Below are 12,271 nucleotides of genomic sequence, written 5' to 3' on the forward strand. Positions count from 1 at the left end.
TAACGAAAACTAACAAAAATAAAAACAGCCTAACTAGATGACGCAGCTCATGTCAAAAGACGCAGGCCGGATACTCAACTGGGATCAAGGCAGCATGCCTCCAACATGTCTTAAAAGAAAAATATCGCTTCCAGCCACCTGTTACTGCTGCAGCCGATTTAGCATACAGACCTGCATGATTGCTGGATCACGCAGGTCCGTTTGTAAAGACTGATCAAGCCCAGCCTGGTTACTCAGGCTGATCGAACCAGATCGAGGTTGAGTAACCGAGCCGGCTGATGATAGGCAGGTAAAAAAAATAATATGGCACGCAGCCATGCTGACCGAATGAAAATAGCACAAGTTTGTCGTGCAAATGCTGTCACACGAGCAGATTAACACATGCAGATCACGCTGATCTGCACAATCTGTGTGATGGACCAATCCTAACAGGCACAGACCGGGGTGAATCACTTTTAAGACTTTCGGCACTACTGGTCAGGGTAGTTCTGCGTGAATATGCTGATTACGCTGATCTACCTGGATTCTGATCAGATCTGTCAAAAAATGATAGTTCTGATATAGATTCTATGCAGATCTGCAGCCATTGCGTTCTAAAAAAAAAATTAAAAGAACAGCTGAAACTAAAAGGAAGAATTATAAACCCACTATGTATTGCAATGAGCTACTCTAATTCTAATCTAAATTCAGAAAACAGAACTATAGTCAAACTATCTTAGATGCTTGAAACTGTAGAAAATAAAACATGTATGCTGAGATACAATTGGATGCACTTGATGAAATAATCTAAATCTAACAAATTGCAAAACAACTAAAGAAACGGGGGGAGAAGAAGCGTACCTGGCAGCCGCTTCCGACGGAGGGGTTGAGAAGAGAGCGGTCCTCCGATGAGATCACACGTATAGCACCATCCTCTGATGACGAGGAAAAGGAGTAGCTGGCGAGAGAAGGGATAGAACGGAAGAAGAAGAAGAAAAGAAAGAAGAAGAAGAAGGGAACCGACTATGAGAGAGAGAGAGAGAGAGAGAGAGAGAGAGAGAGAGAGAGAGAGAGAGAGAGAGAGAGAATCCCAATGTGGAAGACACTCCCCTCTCTTAATCTATACTATTTATAGATTATATTTAGGGTTGAGTAAAAACAAATTTCTAAAAACTCCCTAAATTTTTCATAAATTCAAAAAAACTCTATTTTTAAAACTATTTTCAAAAAGACTAAAAAAATTAATTTTGCAAAAACACTCAAATGGGTTCACTTTAAACATTTTTTTTCTCTTTTTGGAAAATAAGAAGTGTCATGCCAAAACTCGATTAAACATGGGTATGCAGTTTTGTTTCACCTATAATCATGCATATGAAATATATAAAATATGCATAAAAATTATGCATGATCATAGGCCCTCATTAAACTCATACACAAATTCCATAAAATATTAAAATTCTCTTAATTTTGATTAAGCCTCCTTGGACTCCAAGTTGATTAGGCTATTTCTGGAATCCTAACCTCAAAAAGTAGCCAAGTCTCATATCCTCTCCTTTTCCATTCTTAGCACCCTCTTAACCCCACATTCAAGAGGGCTTCACGCCCGTCAAGTATGGCCAAAAATAGGGGAAGACGCCGCCCCCTAGGTGGCCAGGCCCAACTGCTTAGCTTACTGGGTTTCTAGATCAGGGTCAACCCGATCCATATCATGTTTGTTCCTTTATTTCTAATCTTGGCTTCTCTTCTTTCAATCTCCTTGGCTGCCATAGGTAGCACTTGCATTATGTTCAAGTCTTTAGTTATAATTTCTTGTAGGGTGGCATGTTGAATTCCTTCCTTGATGGCTTGAGTTTCCACCATTTTCTCTTTGATTACACCTTGCTTTGTCCATGGTGAAAACCCACAAAAGACATGAGAATACATTCATCTTTATATTCTCCTTCTCACGTCCATCTAATTTCACATACTTGAGGGGCCATACATTGACCAATTGGATAGGAATTTAGTGGTCATGATGACTGTGATGCCGTTGTAATTTATGATGCAAGTAGGATGACTGTGTTGTGATTCATGATATTAATAGGAGGACTGCATTATTCTCTTACCTTCCTCTTTCCAAAGAAGTAAAGCATCAATCTCTTGCTAGACAGGACTGAGCTTAGCCTTATACCCTTCTGACAAATGAAAGATGTGCATCGATATGTGCTGTGATTCTTGTGCCAGCTTCTGCATTATGTTCTTCTATTAACTCCATTTCCTTTATGGGCTTTAAGTGCATGCTGTCTCCAATTTAAGTTGACATAAGTTGTGGCTTCTTGAAATCTTTTAATCCATTTCGACCTATATAACTGCTAGAGCTCTCATTATCATTATCATGTTCCTATCTAGTACGATCTTGTTCTATATACTAACCGTAGTCACCATAATTGTTCCTGGCATTTCTTGGCAAGGTTTTTCCTGTGTTTTTTTAAGTGTTTTTTCTCAGGAAATTCTGGGGAAAATCTCAGAAGTTTTACAAGTTGAAGAAAATGTAAAGAATAATTGGACGATTCAAAAGTCGATTCCCACTAACCAAAACATGAAGATCACATCTATAAGGTTAGTTTTATATAAAAAACGACAAAAAAAAACGATGAAAAAGAAAACTCATGGCTATCTGAGCACATGTAAGATAAGAAAACGTTTTTAAAAATGGTGTGATAATATCGTGACATGTATGTCATGGCTATATTTTGAAATATCACAATATTTTCATGTTTTTTCCAACTGTTGTAAAAAAAAAACCATTAGTATCATGACATTTTCATAATATCAGTGACATTGGTGACTATGATTGTGACAGTGTCTATTGAGAAACTTCTTCCTTATAACATATCCATATTATTTTAATCTTTTGCTCTCTTCCTAATTGAATTTGAGCTGTTCTTATTTTGATTAACAAGAAATAATATTATCTGGTTTGGGCATCAAGCTTTTCATCTAGAAAGGAGAAGTATTATTCCAATCTTGAAGAGCTAGGCTGATTTCACTATGACCTTGGACTTTACATGCCAAAAACCACACAGCTTTACAACCTTCCCAGCCTCAGCTATCGTTCTTTTGCAATACATTGATGTTGGTTCTTGGTCTATCATGATCAGTCTTCCATACCTCTGTCCCTTGTACTGCAATCGTGACATAATAATCTGTCGTTTGTACAAATTTCTAACTAGTCTGTTAGTATTCAGTATGCACATTTTTGAAACTTGACGAAGCTGCCCTCAAATTAGCAACTAGAAATTCTAGGATGACACAGGATTTTGTACCAGTTCATGTTCTACTTTTTATATACAATATCAATGTCAAATCACTAGATCAAAGATACTACAGCAAGCTTGTACAGGGTCTTGTTACTGAAGAAACAATCATAAAAAAAATCTATACAAGTTTCAAATTGTCAAGAAGTAATACAAACAAACAGATTGATGTTTTTTGTTCCAAAAGATCTGATTAAGTATGCACTTTGCATGATCTTGATGAGAATTTAGGGGATACTTGTGTAACCATTGCATTGATTCTCTCTATAACTAGTGTGTATTTGTGCTATGGACTTAATGTTTCCTTCAGCTGCTGATCTTTTGTTGTGATAGGGAAGCTTACTGCTTCATGTATGGGAGACCTTGGAATCAAGTTGTGAAATTCTATTCACAGTTAGTGGATGGACAATTGTCCTTATCAAGTATATTGGGCGTGAAGGTGGGTTTCTGTTGCTCTGGCTACAAAATTTTAGTGGTCTTAGTTGTTCAGTTCTTTTTCTTCATTAAAGTATTTTGCGGATATCTTTGTGCAAGTATGTTTCTTTGCTAAACAAGTTTATCAGCATTTTCTTTAGCATATATTCTGTTGTTGTGTGTATATGTGTACATGCATACATTTTTAGTCCCTCGTTTATGGGCACTTTTTCTAGTAATTTCATCTGTACATTTTTGTTCCTTTATAATTGAAATCAACAGTTATTTTTATATTTTGGGTCTCTTTTACATAGCAATTTTTATTCGAAGGAAATTTACAGAGCAATCTAATGAAATTAATTTCATTGTCCAGACTTGTTCTTTTAGTTTCTATGATACCATAGGGTCTCCATTCAAGTCCAACTGTTGATTTTGTCATTCTGGTGAGCATGGATTATCAGTTCTCTTCAGGTACGGAGTTGCCGAAATGAAGGTAAAAAAATGATGATAGATGGAGTTAATAGTCAAAGACCATATATAAAATGCTTAGAAGTGGCTCTATTACATGAGAATTTTTGGAACGAGCTTGGAGATTAAAATTGGTCCTTGTTAGATTGCTGCAAAAGAAGGAAATACATCATATGCGTAACTCCCGTAACACATTGTGAATCTTTAGTAGAAAAAGGGTTTGGCAAATTGATAAAGCGAAAGAAAGAAAATATTTGATCATGAATTGGCAAGAAACAACTTTACCTCAATTCCCTTTAGTAAGTGAGATACAAATAAAACTAATGGAACACATTATGTTTCAGGCTTTCAGCCTGTCCTTACATTTAACAAGATAAGCACAACAAAATACATATGCATCGAAGCCGAAGCAACATGTTAGAATGAAAGAAGAGAGGACAAGGGAGGGTTAAAAAAAGAAATGGGGATAGAAGAGATCAGGTCCTCGAGGGCAATGCTTTAGTAAGTAAAACAAAGGCCTCACTCAAGCAAATGAGGATAAAAATGAGTGAAGTACTTGCTAGGACAGAAAAAGTCAAAAAGATGAAAACATTAGAAGGATGAAAAAGGATTGTTATCCTTTGAAGTTGTATTGATTCCAATTGACTTGCAAGACAAGAAGAAAAAGAGAAAAATGGGGGAAATAGGTCTTATGGTGGTATATATTGTAGCCGAAATCTCAAAATAAATAGGAAACATTTAGTCTCCAAGAGTTGGGTTGGACATCAGGCTGGCACGACCCGCGTGATTGGGGCCGAATAAGGTCCTGGCAGGCTTGTGGTTGGCTCGACCTGGTCATAATTAGGCTTGGGTCGGGCCTGTCGGGCCCTATGTAATTGACAATCGGACCTGACCTATTTTAGGTCCATATATGTTATCGGCTTGGGCCTGGCCAGAGTTTAATTGGTCCCATGCTGCAAAACGCAGCTTGAGCCCAGCCAAATGTCCACCCTATACAAGAGTGTTAGGGCTAAACATAATATCATAAACTCTAAAATTGACTAAATGTAGGCCTAGATGGGGAAAGTGAAATTGTAGCGGATTTGAGACTACTCATGGGATGAGGTTCGGTAGAGAAAAGGTGCTAATGGCCATGGTCTAGATGAAAGAAAAAATGCTCATGACGAAACAACTGTGAAAGTATCTCCAACAAGATACTACGAACAATATTACAATATCCTTGGAAATAAATGCGTATACAAACGCCCAACAAGAACACTTGAAACACTTGTGCACACAATGAACAACACAAACTCACAAATGCACAAATACGAACCCAAAAGTCATAAGTTCCACTAACACAAGCTTGGGCTATAATCCCAAAGCCTTGAAAAATACAATGGAGGAGGGCCCTTTATATAGGGCTTGGAGAGACCCTTGGAAGGGCTCCCACATAGTCGTTGGAGCCCCTCCAACGATCACAAATGTGACTGTTGGAGGGGCCCAACGACTAGTGGTGGGCCCTCCAAGGTACAAGGTACAAAGTGTAAAAAAAAAAGGAAAAAGAGAAAAAAAGAGAAAAATAAAAAGGAAAAAATACAATACATATTCAAGAAATGAATATGCGCAAAAATGGAAAAAAGACTAAACTACCCCTATGGCTAAATAATAGAAATATATATTATATATATAATAAGTAGATACATATACATATATATTAATATATGTATATGTATTACCTTATATATATAAAATATATATAACATTACATGATTTGATTACATAATTTAACACCCCCTCAAACTTAGGGCAGAATGACCGAAAGTTTGTTAAGAAGGAAGTTGAAGCGCGGAGCACACAAAACTTTAGTGAAGAGATCCGCCAATTGATATTTTGATGTGACATATGGAAGGTTAATGACTCCTTTGAGATACGCCTCCCGAATATAATGATAATCCATTTTTATGTGTTTGGTCCGCTCATGGAAAGTGTGATTCTTAGCAATATAAATCACAATTTTGTTGTCACAACATAGCTTGGTGGGCCCTTCTATTGTGATCCTCATATCTTCCAGCAACTGATGGATCCATACAATTTCCATAGTAGTAGTCGGTATGGCACGATATTCGATTTTAGTTGATGATAGAGACACTTTTTGTTGCTTCTTACATCTCCATGAAATCACCGAATCTCCTAAGAACACACAAAAACCAGTGGTGGAGTGACGGTTATTTGGGTCACCTCCCCAATCAGATTCAGTATATGCAATTAATTTTAAATCAGAGGAAGAGGACAAGAAAACTCCCTTATTTAGAGTGCCCTTTATGTATCTTACGACTCATAAGATAGCACTCATGTGAACGAAGGTTGGTGCATGCTGAAACTGGCTTGCCGTATGAACTGCATGTGAGATATCTGGTCTTGTAATACTCAGATACATCAACGATCCTACAAGCTGTCTGTAGGGAGTAAGATCGGGGAGAAGGACACCATCATCAATCTTCATTTTAGCTCCTGTTATAGCAGGAGTTTCACAAACCTTATCATCAGTAATACCTGACCTGTCAATAATCTCAGACGTAAGCTTAGTTTGAGACAAAAAATAACCTCTATGAGAGTAAGTTGCTTCAATACCCAAAAAATAAGTTAGAAAACCCAAGTCAGACATTTCAAACTTATCCTTTAAAATTGATTTTATGCTTTTAACCCCTTTAGAATCACTTCTGGTTATAAGCATATTATCCACATGTAGAAGGAAAATAACAATCCCTGCATTAGATTTCTTAACAAATAAAGCAATATCAGTAAAGCAAGATGAAAAACCATTTTCTATCATTACAAAGTTAAACCTATCATACCAAGCCTTAGGGGCTTGTTTTAAGCCATAAAGGGCTTTCCTAAGGCGAAGCACCTTCCCTTTGGGAGTCTCCATTCCAGGTAAAACATCCATGTAAACCTTTTCATTCAAATCATCATTCAGAAAAGCATTCTTAACATCCATTTGATAGATGTTCCATTTGTTGATAGAAGCAACAAAGATGAGACATCGGACAATTACCATTCGAGCAACGGGCGCAAAAGTTTCTTCATAGTCAATCCGATACTCTTGACTATACCCTTTAGCAACTAATCGAGCTTTGTATCTCTTCAAAGATCCATCGCTCTTAGTCTTAACCTTAAATACCCAACGACAACCTATGGTTTTCTTTCCAATAGGTAGAGTTTGAAATTCCCACGTCTCTGCTTTCCTAAGAGCAGTGAGTTCATTTTTCATAGCTTCTTGCCATTCTATACATTTTTTAGCTTTCTCAAAATTTCTTGGTTCAAAGTAAGAGTGAATAGCGCTAAGACAAGCCCTATATCTGGATGAAAAAGAATAAAATGAGACAAACCTAGAGGGTACTCTTCTACTTCTCTCAGTTCTCCGTAGATCATCATTTGTTGAACTAGAACTACTAGGTTCACTGTATTTTTCAATAGCACTCCTGAAATTTCTTCTATCTCTATGGATATATGTTATAGATTCTCTTAAATCTTCTTCATTACTATGTTGAGGTACCAAGGGAAGAGGAGGAGAACTATCTTCATTTTCATTGATGTCATTATCACTATCCTCATTGTCATCATCATGAGCTAACATTTCAAATAGGAAAGAATAATCCATGTTATCTTCGTAGGATTCATCTTTTTCAAAACCATTAACATTTTTTAGAAAACTCACATTTCTGGAGACATATAATTTATCATTCTTGATATCATAACAACGAAACCCCTTATAGGTTTCAGAATATCCAAGAAAAGCACAGGGAATCACTTTAGGTGAGAGCTTATCATTCTTCTCAGTAAGAACAAAGTATTTACAACCAAATATTCTTAATCGACTATAGTCAGGTTCTTTAGTATAGAGTTTTTCAAAAGGCGAGATATTGTTCAAGTTTTTAGAGGGTAGCCGATTTATCAGATAAACAGATGCAAGAGCAGCTTCAGCCCAAAAACCTTTTGGGATGTTTTGAGAGACCAACAAAGTTCGGGTTGTCTCTATTATATGTCTATGCTTTCTTTCGGCTAACCCATTTTGTTGAGGGGTTTTGGGACAAGATCTTTAGCGGAGAATACCATAATTTTCAAGGTAGTTTTTGAAATCATTTGAAAGGTATTCTCTACCTGAGTCAGTTCTAAAAATTTTTAGATTCTCATTAAACTAATTCTTAATCATCATATGATAGGTTTTAAAAGTTGAGAAAACCTCATATTTGTGTTTAAGAAAATAAATCCAACAATATCTCGTATAATCGTCAACAAAAATAACGTAATAAGCAAATCCACCTTTTGATAAAACTGGTGCCGGACCCATGCACCAGAATGGATAATTTCAAACGGTCTAGTTGTAAACATAGATCTTTGAAAGAAAGACAATTTTTTCATTTTCCCAAGTATACAATCATTACAAGTGAAATCACTTTTGCATAAACTTTTGACAAAAGGCAACTGAGAAATTTTTACAATATTTAGATGTCCAAGTCTTTTGTGCCATACATTAATATCTTTTTGGACAACATTACAAAAATGATTCTTTGGAACTTGAAGGGAATCGACATAGTAAAGATCACCCTTCTTAGAGCCTTCCTCAATCAATCTCCCGGACTGGAGATCCTGTTGTTAAAATGTACCCATCAATTGTTGTAATTAGATATATTTTATATATATAAAAGGTGATACATATACATATATGGTATATATGTATATGTATCCTCCTATTTATATATATAAAATATATATTTTCCTTTTGTTTAGCCGTAGGGGTATTTTAGTCTTTTCCTCTGTTTTACGCACATTCACTTTATGAATGTGATTGTAATTTATTTTATTTTTCTTTTTCTTTTATTTTTTATTTCTTTTTCTCAAGTACCAAAAGGTACCTTAGGGGGCCCACTCAAATAGACGTTGAGCCCCTTCCAACGGTCACATTTGTGACCGTTGGAGGGGCTCCAACGTCTATGAGTGGAGCCCCTCCAAGGCTCCTTTTTGTTGTTATAAATAGGGGCTCTCCCCTTTGTATTTCTCAATTCTTGAGGGAGCTTATGCTCCATTGTAATGGGGTTTTTACCCCTTGTCCATTGTTTCTTCAATTATATGCAACTTATGACTTTATGTCATATTTTTCCCTTTTTATGGGTTAGCACATTATGTGCCTGTGTTGTTTCCCTTTAATGGGTATATTTGCACTTCACGTGCATATGTATGGGTTCATTATTGAACCCAATGTATTCCAACTCACTTTCTAACACCTGTATCCAACATTTGTTAGATGAGAATTTTTTATCACACCCATAAGCCGAGGGTTGAGAAATAGAAAGTAAATTTAAGTTTAATTTGGGTATAAATCTAATTTTTGAAATAAAGAATGCTTGTTTTTCAAAGTTACCCATTCTTTTTACTTCAAGAGGCGTTCCATCCGCGATTGAAACAAAGGATGAAAGGGGATTTTTTGAATACTCGAAAAAAAAATTAAAACTTGGAGTCATATGAAAGGAAGTACCCGAATCCAAAAGCCAAGAAGTCTTACCGGGGGGAGAGGAGGTTGACATGGCCGCACCAGAAGTGGCCCCTTTTAGAAGGGGTTGAAGAGCATCTACGATTTGTTGAAGAGAGAGGGCTTCATTTGAAGATGATGGGCCTTCTTGAGATGTAGTGGCCATGGCAAAAAGCTTTTTTAACTTTGGACACATGTTTACAAAAGTAGCAAGTAAGCTTGCTATAGTCCCTCCTTCCTCCTTGTCCACTTGGATTTTGGTTTTTGAAATGAGGAGGCTTGTATGTCTTTAAGTTGTTTCCCGGTCTTGAAACGACATTTACACCTTCATTATCTTCATTATTTGAAGGTGTGGCTAATACACTTGGGGTATTCTTGCTTATACTTATCCGAGTTTCTTCTCCACTTAACTTAGTTAATACATCTTCAAGAGGGGGAGAAGAAAAAGTGGATAAAAGAGAAAATCAGATTTGTTCGAATTCGGGCATAAGCCCATTCAAAAAATTAAAAAATCTATCTTCTTCCAATTGTTTGTGACGAAGCTCTATGGCTTCACCACTCCATTTGGGTTCGAGCATAGCAAGCTCATCCCAAATACAAGAGAGCTCGAAAAACTACTTTCTAATAGACATTTCTCCTTATTGAAGTGTTAGCGCCTTCTTTTGGAGATAGTATTTATGGAATAAATCCCTAGAGGTATACATCTTCTCAAGATATTCTCATGCTTGAGAAGCCTTCTTGAACTTTATGATATTTGCATTGATTCTCGTTTCAACGGATGAAAATATCCAAGAGAGAATTTTAAAATTCCTCATTTTCCATTCTTCATGTTTTTTCGTATATTCTTCAAGGGCCTTGGTTCTTTCACCTCCTTCAAGAATATTTATCTCTCCTTTTATTAAAGTTATCTTGGGTTCCGGTTCGGGAATCGAGCCTTGGATATAGCCCAAAAACCCTTTTCCTTTGATGTGAGCTTCCATGTTACCGGCCCAAACATGATAGTTAGACCCATTGAGTTTGAACCCAAAGGAGAAATGAGTCTTTTTCACCCATTAGAGAGAAGAGATTATGAAAAACAATACGTACCTCAAAGACTTTTCAACTCTTTCTTGACAAAAGCGGCTTCTAAAATATTGCTCGAAAGAGATGATCCACTCCAAATTTCAATAGCTTGAAGGCACTTTTTTCGAAGCACTTCAAAAGAGAAGAAACACACGGTCCTCCTTCTTCAAACGAGGCTTTGATACCATGTGAAAGTATCTCCAACAAGATACTACGAACAATATTACAATATCCTTGAAAATAAATGCGTATACAAACTCTCAACAAGAACACTTGAAACACTTGTGCACACAATGCACAACACAAACAAATGCACAAATACGAACCCAAAAGTCATAAGTTCAACTAACACAAGCTTGGGCTATAATCCCAAAGCCTTGAAAAATACAATGGAGGAGGGCCCTTTATACAGGGCTTGGAGAGACCCTTGGAGGGGCTCCCACATAGTCGTTGGAGCCCCTCCAACGGTCACTCCAACGGTCACAAATGTGACCGTTGGAGGGGCCCAACGACTAGTGGTGGGCCCCCATGGTACAAAGTACAAAGTGTACAAAAAAAAGGAAAAAGAGAAAAAAAGAGAAAAATAAAAAGGAAAAAATACAATACATATTCAAGAAATGAATATGCGCAAAAATGGGAAAAAGACTAAACTACCCCTATGGCTAAATAATAGAAGTATATATTTTATATATATAATAAGTAGATACATATACATATATATTAATATATGTATATGTATTACCTTATATATATAAAATATATATATTACATGATTTGATTACATAATTTAACAACAACTAGGTAGAATTTCTTCAGTATTCTTTTCTTTTTCAGCTCTATTTGAGAGCTGGGTGTTGGTGATGCAGTTGCCTATTCCACATGTTATGTGAAATCCATAGATTTGGCATTTCCCGTGCATCTGTTTGGGATGGTTTGGCCACTCCTTTGGCATTTCCACTTGAAAGGTGTTCGGAGGAGGACCATCAGCCATCACACTTGCAAGACTTACCTTGATGGTAGTCAAAGGCACTGTCAGGATGGGTGTCATGGATGCATTTGCAAACTACTACCTCTTTGCAGTGATAGTTGATTTGAGTAGTTGTTGGCATTTCCCTTGCCAACACCCTCAAATACCCTTTTTCTATGCTTCCAATAGCATTTTGGCCTTGTGGATTCCATAATTCCACTCAGGTGACCTCAGTCGTTGTCTGCGAACCTTCTTGTTTGTACTCGTATATTCAATTGCTTATACTAGTAGGATGAAATCTATCAAGCAAGAAAGAAGCACAAGAGAGAAAAAGATAGAAGGCACTCCAAGCAAAACTTTATTACTTCTAAAATGAGAGAGTTACAACAATATATGGGAAACTGTTGACTTTACACTAACTGAAAATATACAAGAATACCCCTAGAAATAATGAGATGTACACATATATAATAAAGGAATACCACCCAAAATGGTCATACATATGATACACAAGTTTCAACACTCCCTCTCAAACTTGAGATATAAGAGGAATCATTCCAAGTTTGAAAGGGA

The 12,271-nt window shown here is 36.6% G+C and overlaps 1 protein-coding gene across 2 annotated transcripts in view; it reads left to right on the forward strand.

Moving 5' to 3' along the window:
• The window catches only part of LOC149814789 (Pseudouridine synthase family protein), a 109,073-nt gene that overhangs the window by 13,066 nt on the left and 83,736 nt on the right, over positions 1-12,271 (forward strand). For both annotated transcript variants that reach the window (XM_089989528.1, XM_089989529.1), the window contains exon 2: positions 3,609-3,714. In XM_089989528.1, coding sequence (XP_089845654.1) covers positions 3,609-3,714 — 106 coding nt within the window. The remainder of the gene's footprint in view (positions 1-3,608; positions 3,715-12,271) is intronic.

This window comes from Nuphar pumila, chromosome 15 (assembly GCF_984573655.1).
Source record: "Nuphar pumila chromosome 15, dmNupPumi1.hap1.1, whole genome shotgun sequence".
Lineage (NCBI taxonomy): Eukaryota > Viridiplantae > Streptophyta > Magnoliopsida > Nymphaeales > Nymphaeaceae > Nuphar > Nuphar pumila.